General features: G+C 38.7%; 1 protein-coding gene across 1 annotated transcript; it reads right to left on the minus strand.

Moving 5' to 3' along the window:
• Positions 1 to 6507: 6507 nt before the first annotated feature.
• rgs5b (regulator of G protein signaling 5b) lies at positions 6508 to 8058 on the minus strand. Its single transcript, XM_079225023.1, has 5 exons — positions 7937 to 8058; positions 7729 to 7818; positions 7564 to 7625; positions 7284 to 7447; positions 6508 to 7169 (listed from the first exon to the last, which is right to left on the minus strand). The coding sequence occupies exons 1-5, from the start codon at positions 7978 to 7980 to the stop codon at positions 6993 to 6995; spliced, it is 537 nt and encodes a 178-aa protein (XP_079081149.1). The 5' UTR covers positions 7981 to 8058; the 3' UTR covers positions 6508 to 6992.
• Between the last annotated feature and the right edge of the window lie 4227 nt (positions 8059 to 12285).

Genomic DNA, 12285 nt, shown 5'->3' on the forward strand with positions numbered 1-12285 from the left:
CTCAATTACCTTTTCGCTAAAACCACACAGTTATTGCCACACACACGCCGCATTATTTCTTCTCACTGGGTCAATTGGATGCGGTAGAACTACGTCACACTATTTTATGTGACTTCTTTGTGCTTCACACAGGAAAAGGAATTGAAGGATTGTTATGCATCACTTAACCCTGTTAACTGCCAGTTTATAAAAAGCTACAAAAGTCAGTGTGTTATTGAAATAAGTAGAAATGCGGCTGCCAGTATTCATGAAATGGTTATTTGTTTACAGACATCTCCTTCGGCTCATGACTGCACTGTTGGTGTCTTACGAAGTTCCAACTGTTTTTAAGGTTGTTCCTCCACGGCTTGCTTTGGACTTGCTGTTGTGTGACATATGGTGAGCTTTATGTCTTCTTCACTCACGCTGAAGACCTTTCACACCAACAACATGTTGTTTGTGTGTGTGTGTATGACATTACTCGCTGTGCTGCTGTGTGCCGACGTGAAGCTTTCATGGGGCACATGTGTGTCAATGTCGATGAGTCAAATCATCCAACAGTGACGCTAGTAGAAGCTATTCCTCAAGTCGAGGAAGAGGCTGATAAAGTAATACTGCTGATGTGGTCTAAACAGTCACTAAAACCAATGTTTTTTCTGACTGCCAGATACTAAAAACGTAATGAGCCAAATTGATTTGAATCAAAAGCTTCTGATTTGAGTTCAGCCCTAAAGCTAGTCTAACCTCTTGGCTTTAGCCTCATATTTGCTGTACGGACATGAGGGTGGTATTTTTCTTCTTCTGTAATTTTGGCAACAAAGAGAATAAGCGTATTTCCCAAAATATCAACATGCCTCAGTTTGACAGCACATTTAATTTGCAGTCGTTCTCAACTCTTCCGTCCTGTTTAAGTTCCCACTTAAACAATCTGCTCTGGATCCTAATGCTATTAGCTTATCCCTTCATTGGCGTTTGATTGGTCTCTGGAGTTGTTATATGTTATATGACTCTAAAGCTTTTTAGAGTTAACGTACTTTTTCGCATTAAACTGTCATATTAGTGGAAGATTTACCCACCTTGAAGCATGCATATTAATGTGGGAAAGGGGTCAGTCCAAAGGTTTGTGATCTTGTGTCTTAAAACGTCTTGTGAGCAGACAATCAGCTGATTTCCCTGGGAAGATGGCTTTCACATGAACTTCATGAGGTTTCTTGAAATCTTTAGCAGTGGAATAAATCTCAAATAAATTACAAAGAAGGAACATCTGATCACAGTTAACACCACAGTGGGTTTATTATGGGACTCACTAAAGCACACTCTAATTTATCCATAGTGCACTTTCTGTGTGTTTTTGTCTATTTTTGTTGTTGTCTAAAACTGCATTCATAACCTTTTTAAATAAAGCAGTGTTTCTACCTATTCCAGCCACATAAGTGGACTTCAAGAGGAGGAAACAGGAAAGACAACCATCCTCCTACAATCATGGATACCTTTGGGCAAGTTGGGTGGTCCGTTTCATTCTGTCTGATTTGCATATCTTTGAACTGCAGTAGAAACCAGAGGGCACCAACGCTGTCGACTGAGAAAAGTCAAACTACGTCTGCTCAGGCTCTACATACATTTTTCCTGGAAATTTAAACTAATAGCAAACATATGTGGCTTTACCTCACTGAGGTGAGTCATCATTGTTTGCTGTACACGATTCGACTACATGCTGTCTTCATATGGCATCATGGGATGAGTTAATGCAGACCAGATGCTTCTCTATTCTCATTTTTCTTTCCAGGGTTTTGATGTCACTTATAATCAGATGAAGTGTTTTTGAGACCTGACAAAATTCTATTTCCAGCAAGTGGACACAAAAGAGTATATTTATTTTACTACCCAAAGTAAATTAAAATTAATGTCAGCTCTTGTAGCCAATTGTGTTTTTCAGAGTGGGACCACTCAACAGTGTTCCCTTGGTAACCCCGTAACCATGACTGCAGCTCTTTTTTTACACCGCTCTCCCAAGTTGAAGCACCGTTGGCAACACTATTAATAACCACGCACACCACAAATATGCATTTAAATGAGCACGCTGACTCATGTCTACCAGTGCAGAAGGTGCCCAGATCTATCGTTGAGCAGAGCTCCACCTCTTTTGTGGCACATTGTTTCCACCTTCCTGACATGCAAAGCTGTCTACTGAAACCGATCCGCTTCGGAGACTCATGTAAAACAGCACATGGGGGTTGAGCTCCTCCCATGGCAGCTCATACAGGTGTGAGACGTGTCCGTGTTTACACGATGCACAGTAAAACTTCATGATCCTGAATGTTCACAAAAGATATTTTCTTCGTAATGTAAACACATTACGGCTATTTCTGGCTCGCTGGCATGGAATGACAACTGAAATGAATGAAACTTGAAAATGGAGATTATACCTATGGCTTCAAACAAATCAATAAAGACATCACATTAAAACCCAGTCTGTCACAGAAATTGATTGGGCAGTATAGTCAGTAATTTTGTTATCGTCATGAGTTGTTTTGCTTCTAGTAGGCCGATATTGTCCCAGAAAGAATTGCAATAAAAAATATTATTGTCATTTTAAGACCATTTTATGCCACTGATATACTGATAATATATATAATGCACAATAATGCAAATCCACCCGTGTAAAGAGCAATTCACTTTTAAAGGTGCTAAATTTGATATTCAGAGCATTAAAATAGCAGCAAAGAACAGTCGGGGAACATTTTGACCTTTACTTTGATAGTGGTTATTTAAGAGATGACAGGAAATGAAAGGCGAAAGAAAGAGAAATTATATGCAACATGTCCCTTGTTGGATTTGAGTCAAGGATTTAGAGATAGAAAGTTAACGACAGATTTATATTTCAGTTTAACGTTTATTAAAGATTAAGGTAATGCAACCTTACAGCATAATAGAATTTTTAAAAACATTCACACAGACGAGTTTCAAAAGCATCCTGTGACTATAAAACCCAGTTTTATAGTCACAGGATGCTTTGACTTGATGACGGTTTCTTATTCTTTTTCCAGAAAAAACTCCAAAAGTTAAAAATAGACGAGTTAAGTTGACCTGCTGTCTTGTAGATTTCCATGAAGTTAATTATGTAATTTTTTAATTTTAGTTTATTAATCTTAATGAGTGATTATCTGTTAAAAATTATTACAGAGATTTACAGACAGTGGAAAACGCTGAACTCAACGAGTGTCGAGCAGGGAAATGGGCACATTTAGTAACAGCATGCAGCACTTTTTCTCACTCAGGTCTCCTACTCGATTATCCACACATAATGTTTTTTTTATCAGTTTAGCATATATTCCCTTTATGGGACTACTTTTCCCCCCGGATAGAGTAATCTCTGCTCATATCTTGATAATGTCTTGGTAGGTTTCTGGCGTATCTATTCCTCATGTTTGTCAATGGTGTTTTGACTAACCCAAAGCCATAACTTATTTGTATCCCTTAATTTAATGTCATCACCTATAGTTCAGAAAAACAATATAAAGGCCCCTAAATAGATACAATCACAATGACTTTATGTTCATTCTTCACTTAGTAATGGGCTTTCGTCATAAAGATAAGTCATGATCTGATTTCAGAATGCTTTGAGTCCTGAGTCCTCCTCCTTCTTACATGTAATTCATTTTAGGTGAATATTAATATTACAAATATTACTCCTTACTAAAGTGGCATAACCTTTTCGGAACATGGATTTTTCTGAGCTCTTGCAGCACAAATAAAAGCATCAGATAATCAAGTTAAGTAGAAAGTGTTTTTATATTTATGAAACAACAAGACAAAGGCTCTGTAGTCCAAACAAAGACAGCAAACTTAATTACTCCATTCAACCTTGAATAAGGCAGCACACGCCAGATCAACTCCCTACGTTCTAATCCGTCACAATAAAAAAACAGGCATATAATATTTGCAGGCAAATATTTTGTATTTTCATTTTGTTTATTTGTCACGTCCCCCGTTGAGTAAAAGCTAATGTTTCTTTTACTGTAGTAAAAATAATATTTCTTCCTCCGACTACATGTGTGTTAAAAAAAATCTTTGAAGAATGAAGATGCTGGATAACTAAACTAGATTGTACACTTTTCTAATAATCGATAAACGGATCAAATATGATGTATGATGTCTCTTAGCTGGGAAAAGGAATGAAAAACAGAAACAAAGCACAGGAAATGAGCTAAAAGTCCAGTCACACTCTGACTGGCCTCAAATTCAAGATGATTCACCATCCATGTCCATCCATCTGTATGCAGTTACACACATTACACTGAAATGCACAGCTCAATTTCACAATAGACTAATTTCATTTGATGTACTCGATTAGAGTAGCAACCATTAACTGTGTAGAAGTAGTGAACGTAGTCGTTGTTACATCAACCAGTGGTTTGTGGACTGCGGTTTTGAAGCCTCAAGTTCGCCATCTTGGCCATGTTTGTAAGCCTATTGTCTATTTTACTCGAAATAAAACCATAACTTACTTCAATGAACATCATGCTGTATTGAAGAAAACTTTATACTGACATCTAAAACCATAAACTCATGTTCACAATGTTTACTGAGGTCATAAATCAACTGAGTCATCATTTCCCATCAGACTTATACACAATCGGACGTCTTGTTGCAACCAGAGGAGTCACCCCTTGATGACCAGCAGAGGGAAGGAAAGTTTAAGGAAAGTTTAAGAGAAGTTCCGCATTGGATCAATTTTCAGAACGTTGTCGTCTTGTAGGAACCCTCCAGCCAGAAGCTGCAAGCTTGATCTTTACATTTTGTGTATTTTTTTTATGTTGATCCAAGTTGATCCGAGCCAAAGTGAACCTATTTTCCTCCAGGCTTTAACAAAAATCTCTATCTTTTTTCTCTCTTTTTCTGTCGCTTTGTCATTTTTGTGTTATTTGTGTTTTCATTCATCTCAAAAGTTCAAAAACCTCCAGACTACACCTTCATGGTGACGCAATATAAAGTCACATGAAAACAAACGGTCCAAACAAGCCATGGCCGCCAACATGCTACCGCACCTGATCAGGTCTCCACAGGCCTTTCTTCTCCAAAGTGTATTCTGATATTTGAGAGATTAAATTAGATATGAATCATTAACGTCTGCCCAAACAGACGACTGGAGTCAAAGTGAAAAGCAAACTTGAACAATATATGTGTGTAGCATCAGCTGGTGACAATCACAAGTCAAGTCCATCTGCTGAGCAAAACAAAACAAATCAGTGTTTCTTCAATGAATCTTAATTAGTGTCTGTTCAGTAGAGGCATCATTACACATCACTACTGGTCGAAAGTGACAGAGAAAAAGACGGATGAGTGGAAAGATAAACTCTGTGATTTTCCAAGAGTGTAAGAGCGATGTTAATGACTTCATCCTTGCCTCTTGAGGGGCTGAGTGTTTTAACAGAAGTCGGCTGTAGGAGAGCGTATAGGAGGGGGAGAGCGTGAGGAGGTGGCCATAACAGACGGCAGGAGAATGGAGGGAAGGGGCTGATTTACAGAAAGGAGGGAGGCTGTGACTCAGGCTGCGATCTAGTAGTAAACAAACCTGCCTGTGCAGGTGGTTGCTGTCTCCATGGCAACCGGCCATCACAATCTGATACTTCCCAGCAATGTGATCTTGTTTTTTGGATATGTATTTTTTCACAGCCTTGCACTTCTGCCCTAACTTAACTAAGGCTAAGTCCTAACCCAGGTTCGAGTCCAGCCCTTCGCTGCATGGCGTCCTCTCGCACCCCCTTTCCAGCTGCCCAATTAATACTCTTTAAAAAAGAGAAAAGATTTATGTTTGTGAGTCAATGTGTAGCTACAATTAGCAACAGCAATTATTTGATTAGCTTAGCTTAGGACAACAACTGGTGACAGCTAGCCCGGCTAAACTCACCTACCAGGCTAAGGCTAGCTGTTTCCCCCTATTTCCAGTGTTTGTGCTAAGCTAAGCTAGCCAGCTGCTGGTTGGAGCACCGTATTTATCGTATATACGTACCAGCCATTATACTTGCTGTTGGCCATTATCCAAGTTAATGGATTGGTAACATCTCTTCTTTTCTAGTATGTATATATACACTTTTTTATTTAATTTATGTATGTTAGAACTGTAATTTTTGTATTTTATATGTTGTCTATTGTGACCTGTCTGACTACTATTGGTGACCAAACTATAGTTTCTCCTTTGCTGATTAAAAAGGTTATTTATTTATTAAAGAGGTTGTCCTTCCATCTAAATTCAATACCACACTTGATGACCTTCCCTTTTCTTCCCTCCATCATAAAGATTATTATTTTGATAAAAGCACAATAACTGACACACAGTCACATTATGTCTTCCCTTCACTGTAACTGTAGAGAAAAGGAGTCACCCAGACACCCACATGTGAAGTCGGCACACATGAGCAACTCTTCAACTTCCTTTCTCCTACATTTTTCTGACCTCACTAACCACATCCCCCTTCTGTGTATGTGTAATGAATGGCACTAAACAGTAATCGCTTATCTCTGGAAATTGGTAATATTTTATTCAAAAAACTTATTTTTACATACAGTACTTCAGATTAAAAACTAAATAATTGAGTTTTCACCACATAATAATAATAATTTAAATAAATAAACATGAATGCCATTGAGTTTCTCCCAGTTGTAGATTTGTTGTCTATTTGTTGTCTATAATTCATGGCACTGTGGCTGCCGTTCATGCAGCCCTTTATGTACAGTACAGGTGTCTCTTCAGAGGCAGATATCGTCTGCAGCACAGTCTTTGTCAGTCTTTGTCAGTCTTGTCTTCACAGCTTCACGTGTCCGTCAGCTTCCAGCTTGGATGCCAATCTGTATGCAACCTCCGGTCCCCAAAATAACTCCACAACCTGGCGTGAATCTCCTTAGACTGAGGTATTTGTTCCATGTGAACTTTTCCAGGCTCTGCTTTGCGTCAGTATGCTTATCCCGCTTTATATCTGCTGCTTGCAGGAAAGTTTTTTAAGTACAGTTTGTTAGCCTGTCTTGGCCTTTCTGCTGACCTCCAGGTACGTGGAGGACTTTATAAAGCGAGGGTAGCAGTCTTTCTCCATCAGGGTGTAGATTTTGGCTTGGGCCAGATGGAAACAGGACGGGTTGGGATGCCCCATGTTCTCCTTTGTGATGGCTTTGGTCACATGGTCAAGATTTACCTGTAGGTGAGCAGAGGATGTAAATAGGTGATTATCAGACTTTCACAGCAAGACGAGTGTAGCCAGCAGATTAACAGAGCATCCTAAATAGTCAATAGGCCGTTTTGTATTTACCTCTCGTGGTGCATCAGAGCCGATAAACTCGTCGTAAATTTTCTTTGCTTTGGCGGACAGTTTTGAATGTTTGGTTTCCCGGTAGTTCTCACAAGCCAAGTAGAATGTGATGTTTTCCTCACTGAACTCTGAGTGCAGGAATGCTCTGAACAGGCAAAGTCCATCTGGAAACCAGAGAGAGAAAGGAGAGAGTGGTAGGTTAACATCTGGTAGTCATCTCAAAAACATCTGGAATGATTGAAACATTTGCATCGAGGATGATGTGGAGGATCGCTCTTACTTTGACTCGACAACAAGTTGTCAAATGACTCCTTCCATTTTAAAGGCTCCTCCACGTCTAACCTGCAGCAACAGAACAACATTATGAGAAGAAGTTCTAGAAATTAAAGAAGTCCACTTTGATTTCACTGCATGCTTGTAGAGGGAATTTGAATGTATTTCTTACCTCAGTTTGTCATTTTTCTTTGACTGGCCAGTGATGCTGTGATCTGACTTTTGGAGTAAACTTCCAAACAAAGCTTTTAGCTCCTTTACCCTGCAAAGATAAATACACAGAAAATGTTACAAAAGGACTGAGTATGAGTATTTAAATGTGTCATAGCCAGAAGTAGAGGAATAATACATTTTCCTCAAAAAAGAAAAATGGATCTCACCTCTCCAGGCAAGTGGTAGGCAGTGATTCAAGTCCTCTGCACATGATGAGATGTTTTACTGCTCGCTGGTGGATATTTCCAAAGGGGTTGACGGTTACTTGTAAAGTATGTAATGTGTTACAGAGTTGTCTTCCTTTCTGTAAGTGAGTGAGCCCTCCGCTGGTCTGCCGTCTGTGTGGGAGAGTGACTTTTTATAGGTTAGTCCACTCTGACATCACGCCTCTCAGCCAATGAAACAAGACATGTGGGAGGATGAGCAGACTCCTTGACACTGATTTTCCTCCAGACTACTTCCTCTCTGACTGAACATGTGTGATAGTTACAGCAACTGAATAACTTCACAACTCAATCAGGGTGTGTGTGTGTGTGTGTGTGTGTGTGTGTGTGTGTGTGTGTGTGTGTGTGTGAGTGTGTGTGGTTTTGGGGAGTGTTTGTGTGTGTTCTTATTTTTCAATAGTTGTGAAGGGAAGCAGACGTTCTCAGGACAGAATAATCCCCTCAAGTGAGGACGCCTCGCCTTTTAATAGAACATAAGTTTAGACATGGTTCAACAGGCCCACATGTTGGTTAATTCCAACATGATCTGAATGAATGATTTGGCTGATTAGGTCCTTTACTAGTAAACATATTAATACCACATTGTAAACTGAAAAATAAATAAACTGCGAAAAAATCATAATCCAGTCATAATTATTATCTATCTATGTGTGTGTGTGCACATTACAAGACAAAAACAAACTATTTATTAGATTTCTCCAAACGACTTAAACAATTTAATAATTTTATAACAATTATTATGGGAACCCAAGTTCAACTATTATTATGTTACACAGGAGAGCTTTCATTTTTGCCTGTCTTTTTTTCAAGGCGTGACCAAGCAACGGTAATAGTGCCTTGGGGTTGAGAAAAAAAGAAGAAAAAAAATTAATACTGGACAGAGGACTGCTAACAGTAAACTCTGCTGATGGGTTATTTCTCAATAAGTTCAGAGGGAAATGCTCAGGAAATATAAAATCAGATAGCTGGGTAAGAAGGTGGAGCGCTCATTGGAAGTGTCTGACCCAGCTTCCTCTGCCGGCTGCCCTGAACAATACTTCTCCTCTAACTGGCGGCTTTATCCGGGACACAGATCTGCATGTCAACAACAGGTCACAACAGTCTGGTTTACAAGAGGAAGACAAACCAGTCATCCTTTGGTTTATAAGGGAAGCATAATTACTTTGGCTTTGAGTCGAATGATAAAAAATATTTAAATTTTAAGTTATCCTCACAGTATATAATGTGTTCATTGAATGCAATATTATACAACACTGCAATTATGGGGAAAGCAAATATATTTCCAGTACTACAAAAACACATCAATGAAGTACCTTTTAAAAAAACTGAATAGGATTTTTCAGAAAAACAGAGTTAGTGGCAACCACTAGTTCTCAAAAGTGAAGCTCATGCTGACAAGCCTTAAAATCGCATTCTTTCTAAATGCCAGCAGGGGGCGACTCCTCTGGTCGCTAAAATAATTCTGATTATTCTATGAGAAAATGACCCTACTTCTCACTGAATTTATTAACTCTGTGTGGTGTTGGGGGCGTGGTTATGCTCAGCTGCAGAGGGGTGTGGTTGTGGGTGGCTCGGGGGATGGTGCCTGGAAGCGGCCTGATTGGCCTCAGCTGGACTGATTGTTTGGTCCCAACATAAGGAGGAAAGCAAGAACCAACAATAAACGGGTTAAGAACCTTCAACCGTGGTGTGCCGTGTCTTTGTGCTGAGGGGGAAACCCACTAACGGGATAACGGGAGATCGTTACACTCTGTAAACATTGTGAACATGCATGTATGGTCTCAATTACACAGTATGATGTTTAGTATGGCCATGTAATAAATGATGGTCCAATTTAGAGTAAAATAAAGCAGGGTTTGCTTTGGGCGCGACTTGGGTCGATACCACACCGTTGTCTGGTCTGGGAATTATCCGTGCTTTTGTCTTTAAGACTTTAACCCTTTCACAGTGTGTTTTCAGGTCTTGAAAGTACATTGTAAAATGTAAATGTATTTTTCAGCATTTGGTTGTACTTAGCTCCTCCCTCTCGTGTCACTTCTGGTCACAAAAACCCCAAATGGCAACGGCCAAAAACCAAGATGGCAACGGCCAAAATGCTGAACTTGAGGCTCAAACGGCTGTCGCATTGACTACGCTCACTTCTTATTTAAAGTCTATGGTTTCTATTTACAAAAACTTTAATAATATAAACAACACAAAATATCTCACAAGCACACAGAATATACAACATCTATAATACATAAGGTACACTATTACGTTGTTCAGTGAGTTACCGTAGAACTAACGTAGCATATTTCCCTCTCTGAATTTTAATCCTTGTTGCATTTCAAAAAAAGGATTGTTCACTTTCTGTATCAACACTGGACATTATTATTCTATAATATATATTAGATATGTAAAGCCTTTGCAGGTTTAATCATCTACAGTGAGTTCAATCTTGGATGATGCGTCGTATGAAATGGAAACATACATGGTATACCTTGTGTGTGTATGGTATGTACCGGATGTGAATATACTATAAAGACATCTTTAAATTGTTTTCCCTATTATTCCTTTTACTGAATTTGTCACACAGTAGCTGTAGCAAAAGGGATTTGTCTTTTTATCTTTTTGATTAGTGAAGTTTAAGATACAGACTTACGAAAGGATCTGCAGAAATTATGCAATTCATATTAAAAAAGGATTTTGCTGAACAAAATGACTTGTGGTGGGACTTTGCTCTGATTTAGTTTGAGCTTTGGCGACCAGAAATTACATTTAAACGAGTAGAAAACACTGACAACCCTGAGCCCTGAAGAGCGGCTGACCTATTTTCAATCTTGAGTCAATGTCTTTCTGAACACTGTGGCTCGGACATGTTCCTAACCTCAGCCTTTCTTTTTAACCCTTAGATGCACGAGTGACTGGACCCTTCCATAAGTGGGTCAAAAATGACCCATATTAGAATCAATCTGTTTTATGCCATTTTTGTCATTTTTGATTAAGAATAATCACGTGTTTAATATTTAGTATTACATTTAGGACCACACAAGAATGATTTCATGTTTGAAATATCTTTATTTTTCAATTTTTAACATTTTCAAAAAAGACCCAGAACCCAGAACAGCAATAGAAAAATGTGAACATCCATTGTGTGTGTGCGTCTCTGTCTGTGTGTGTCTGTGTGCGTGTGTGTGTGCGTGTGTGTGTGTGTCTGTGTGTGTTTGTGTGTATGTATGTGTGTAACTGTCCAGTCATTGACAGTTCCTCTCTCTTTTCCCTGTTTTGCCTTCTTGTCTCATCACTGTATGCACTTCAGACAAACTACCTGTTTCTGGCTGTGATCATTAATACTTACACGTATCAGCTCTTACTGTGTAAAATAATCTTCCTGAGGGGTGACACTTGATATAGTCTGTGTGGTCCACAGTTAATTTATTCCTGACAGCCACAGTTGATAAGAATCCAAGGTTCCCATTGGATTCCATAGGAAATGCATGCATCATTTTTGACCTACTTATGGAAGCTTGGGGTAGTAATACAAAAACTACAATTTCTTAAAATGTATAAAAGGTAAGTTAAACATGTAAATGGCATTATATCAAAAACATGTTTTTTGAGGAATACCTGGAATATAAAATGATAAAAAAAAAAATCATTACGAAGATATTTCAAGAAAACAACCTCACCGGGTCATTTTGACCCACTTATGTATCTAAGGGTTAAAGACACTTGACATACTGTACACATGTTTTCTTTGGCAGTCACTCATTACGGCAGTTGCTCATTATGATTTGGCTGGTTTTTAACAACCAACACATTCTCATTCATATTGTAATAATGTTCTTTCCCTTTACGGATGCAGCGTTTAATCTTTGCAGAGATTGGATCATGTTGTGAGATTTAACATTCAACCCCTTATTTTTCACTATGTAACATTTGCATTTAAGATATATATTGTCTTTTATCTCTTTCAACTGTGACTGTTTGTTGCTGACACACATTTTTAAGACACTAACTACACTCTTAGCATTTGGGTGATGCAACTCCTCCCTGTTAACAGTCTGATTTTCTAACAACAACAGAATAGGATCCTGATGAGAACTCCCACCTCATTGTGCTCATTGACACAGATACACTGGTCAGTCTTGTAGTGGGTGCCCTTTGTATGTGCGTTCGCATTATTCATGTGGTTGAAAACTGGAATAGTCAACAACTTGAGTAAGCAATAAAAAAGGCTTCTACAACTACACGCTAATTAGATACTACATGAATATTCGTAGGATCATAGAATATGGCACAAAGAAGTCCGA

Source organism: Taurulus bubalis (assembly GCF_910589615.1).
Source record: "Taurulus bubalis genome assembly, chromosome: 1".
Lineage (NCBI taxonomy): Eukaryota > Metazoa > Chordata > Actinopteri > Perciformes > Cottidae > Taurulus > Taurulus bubalis.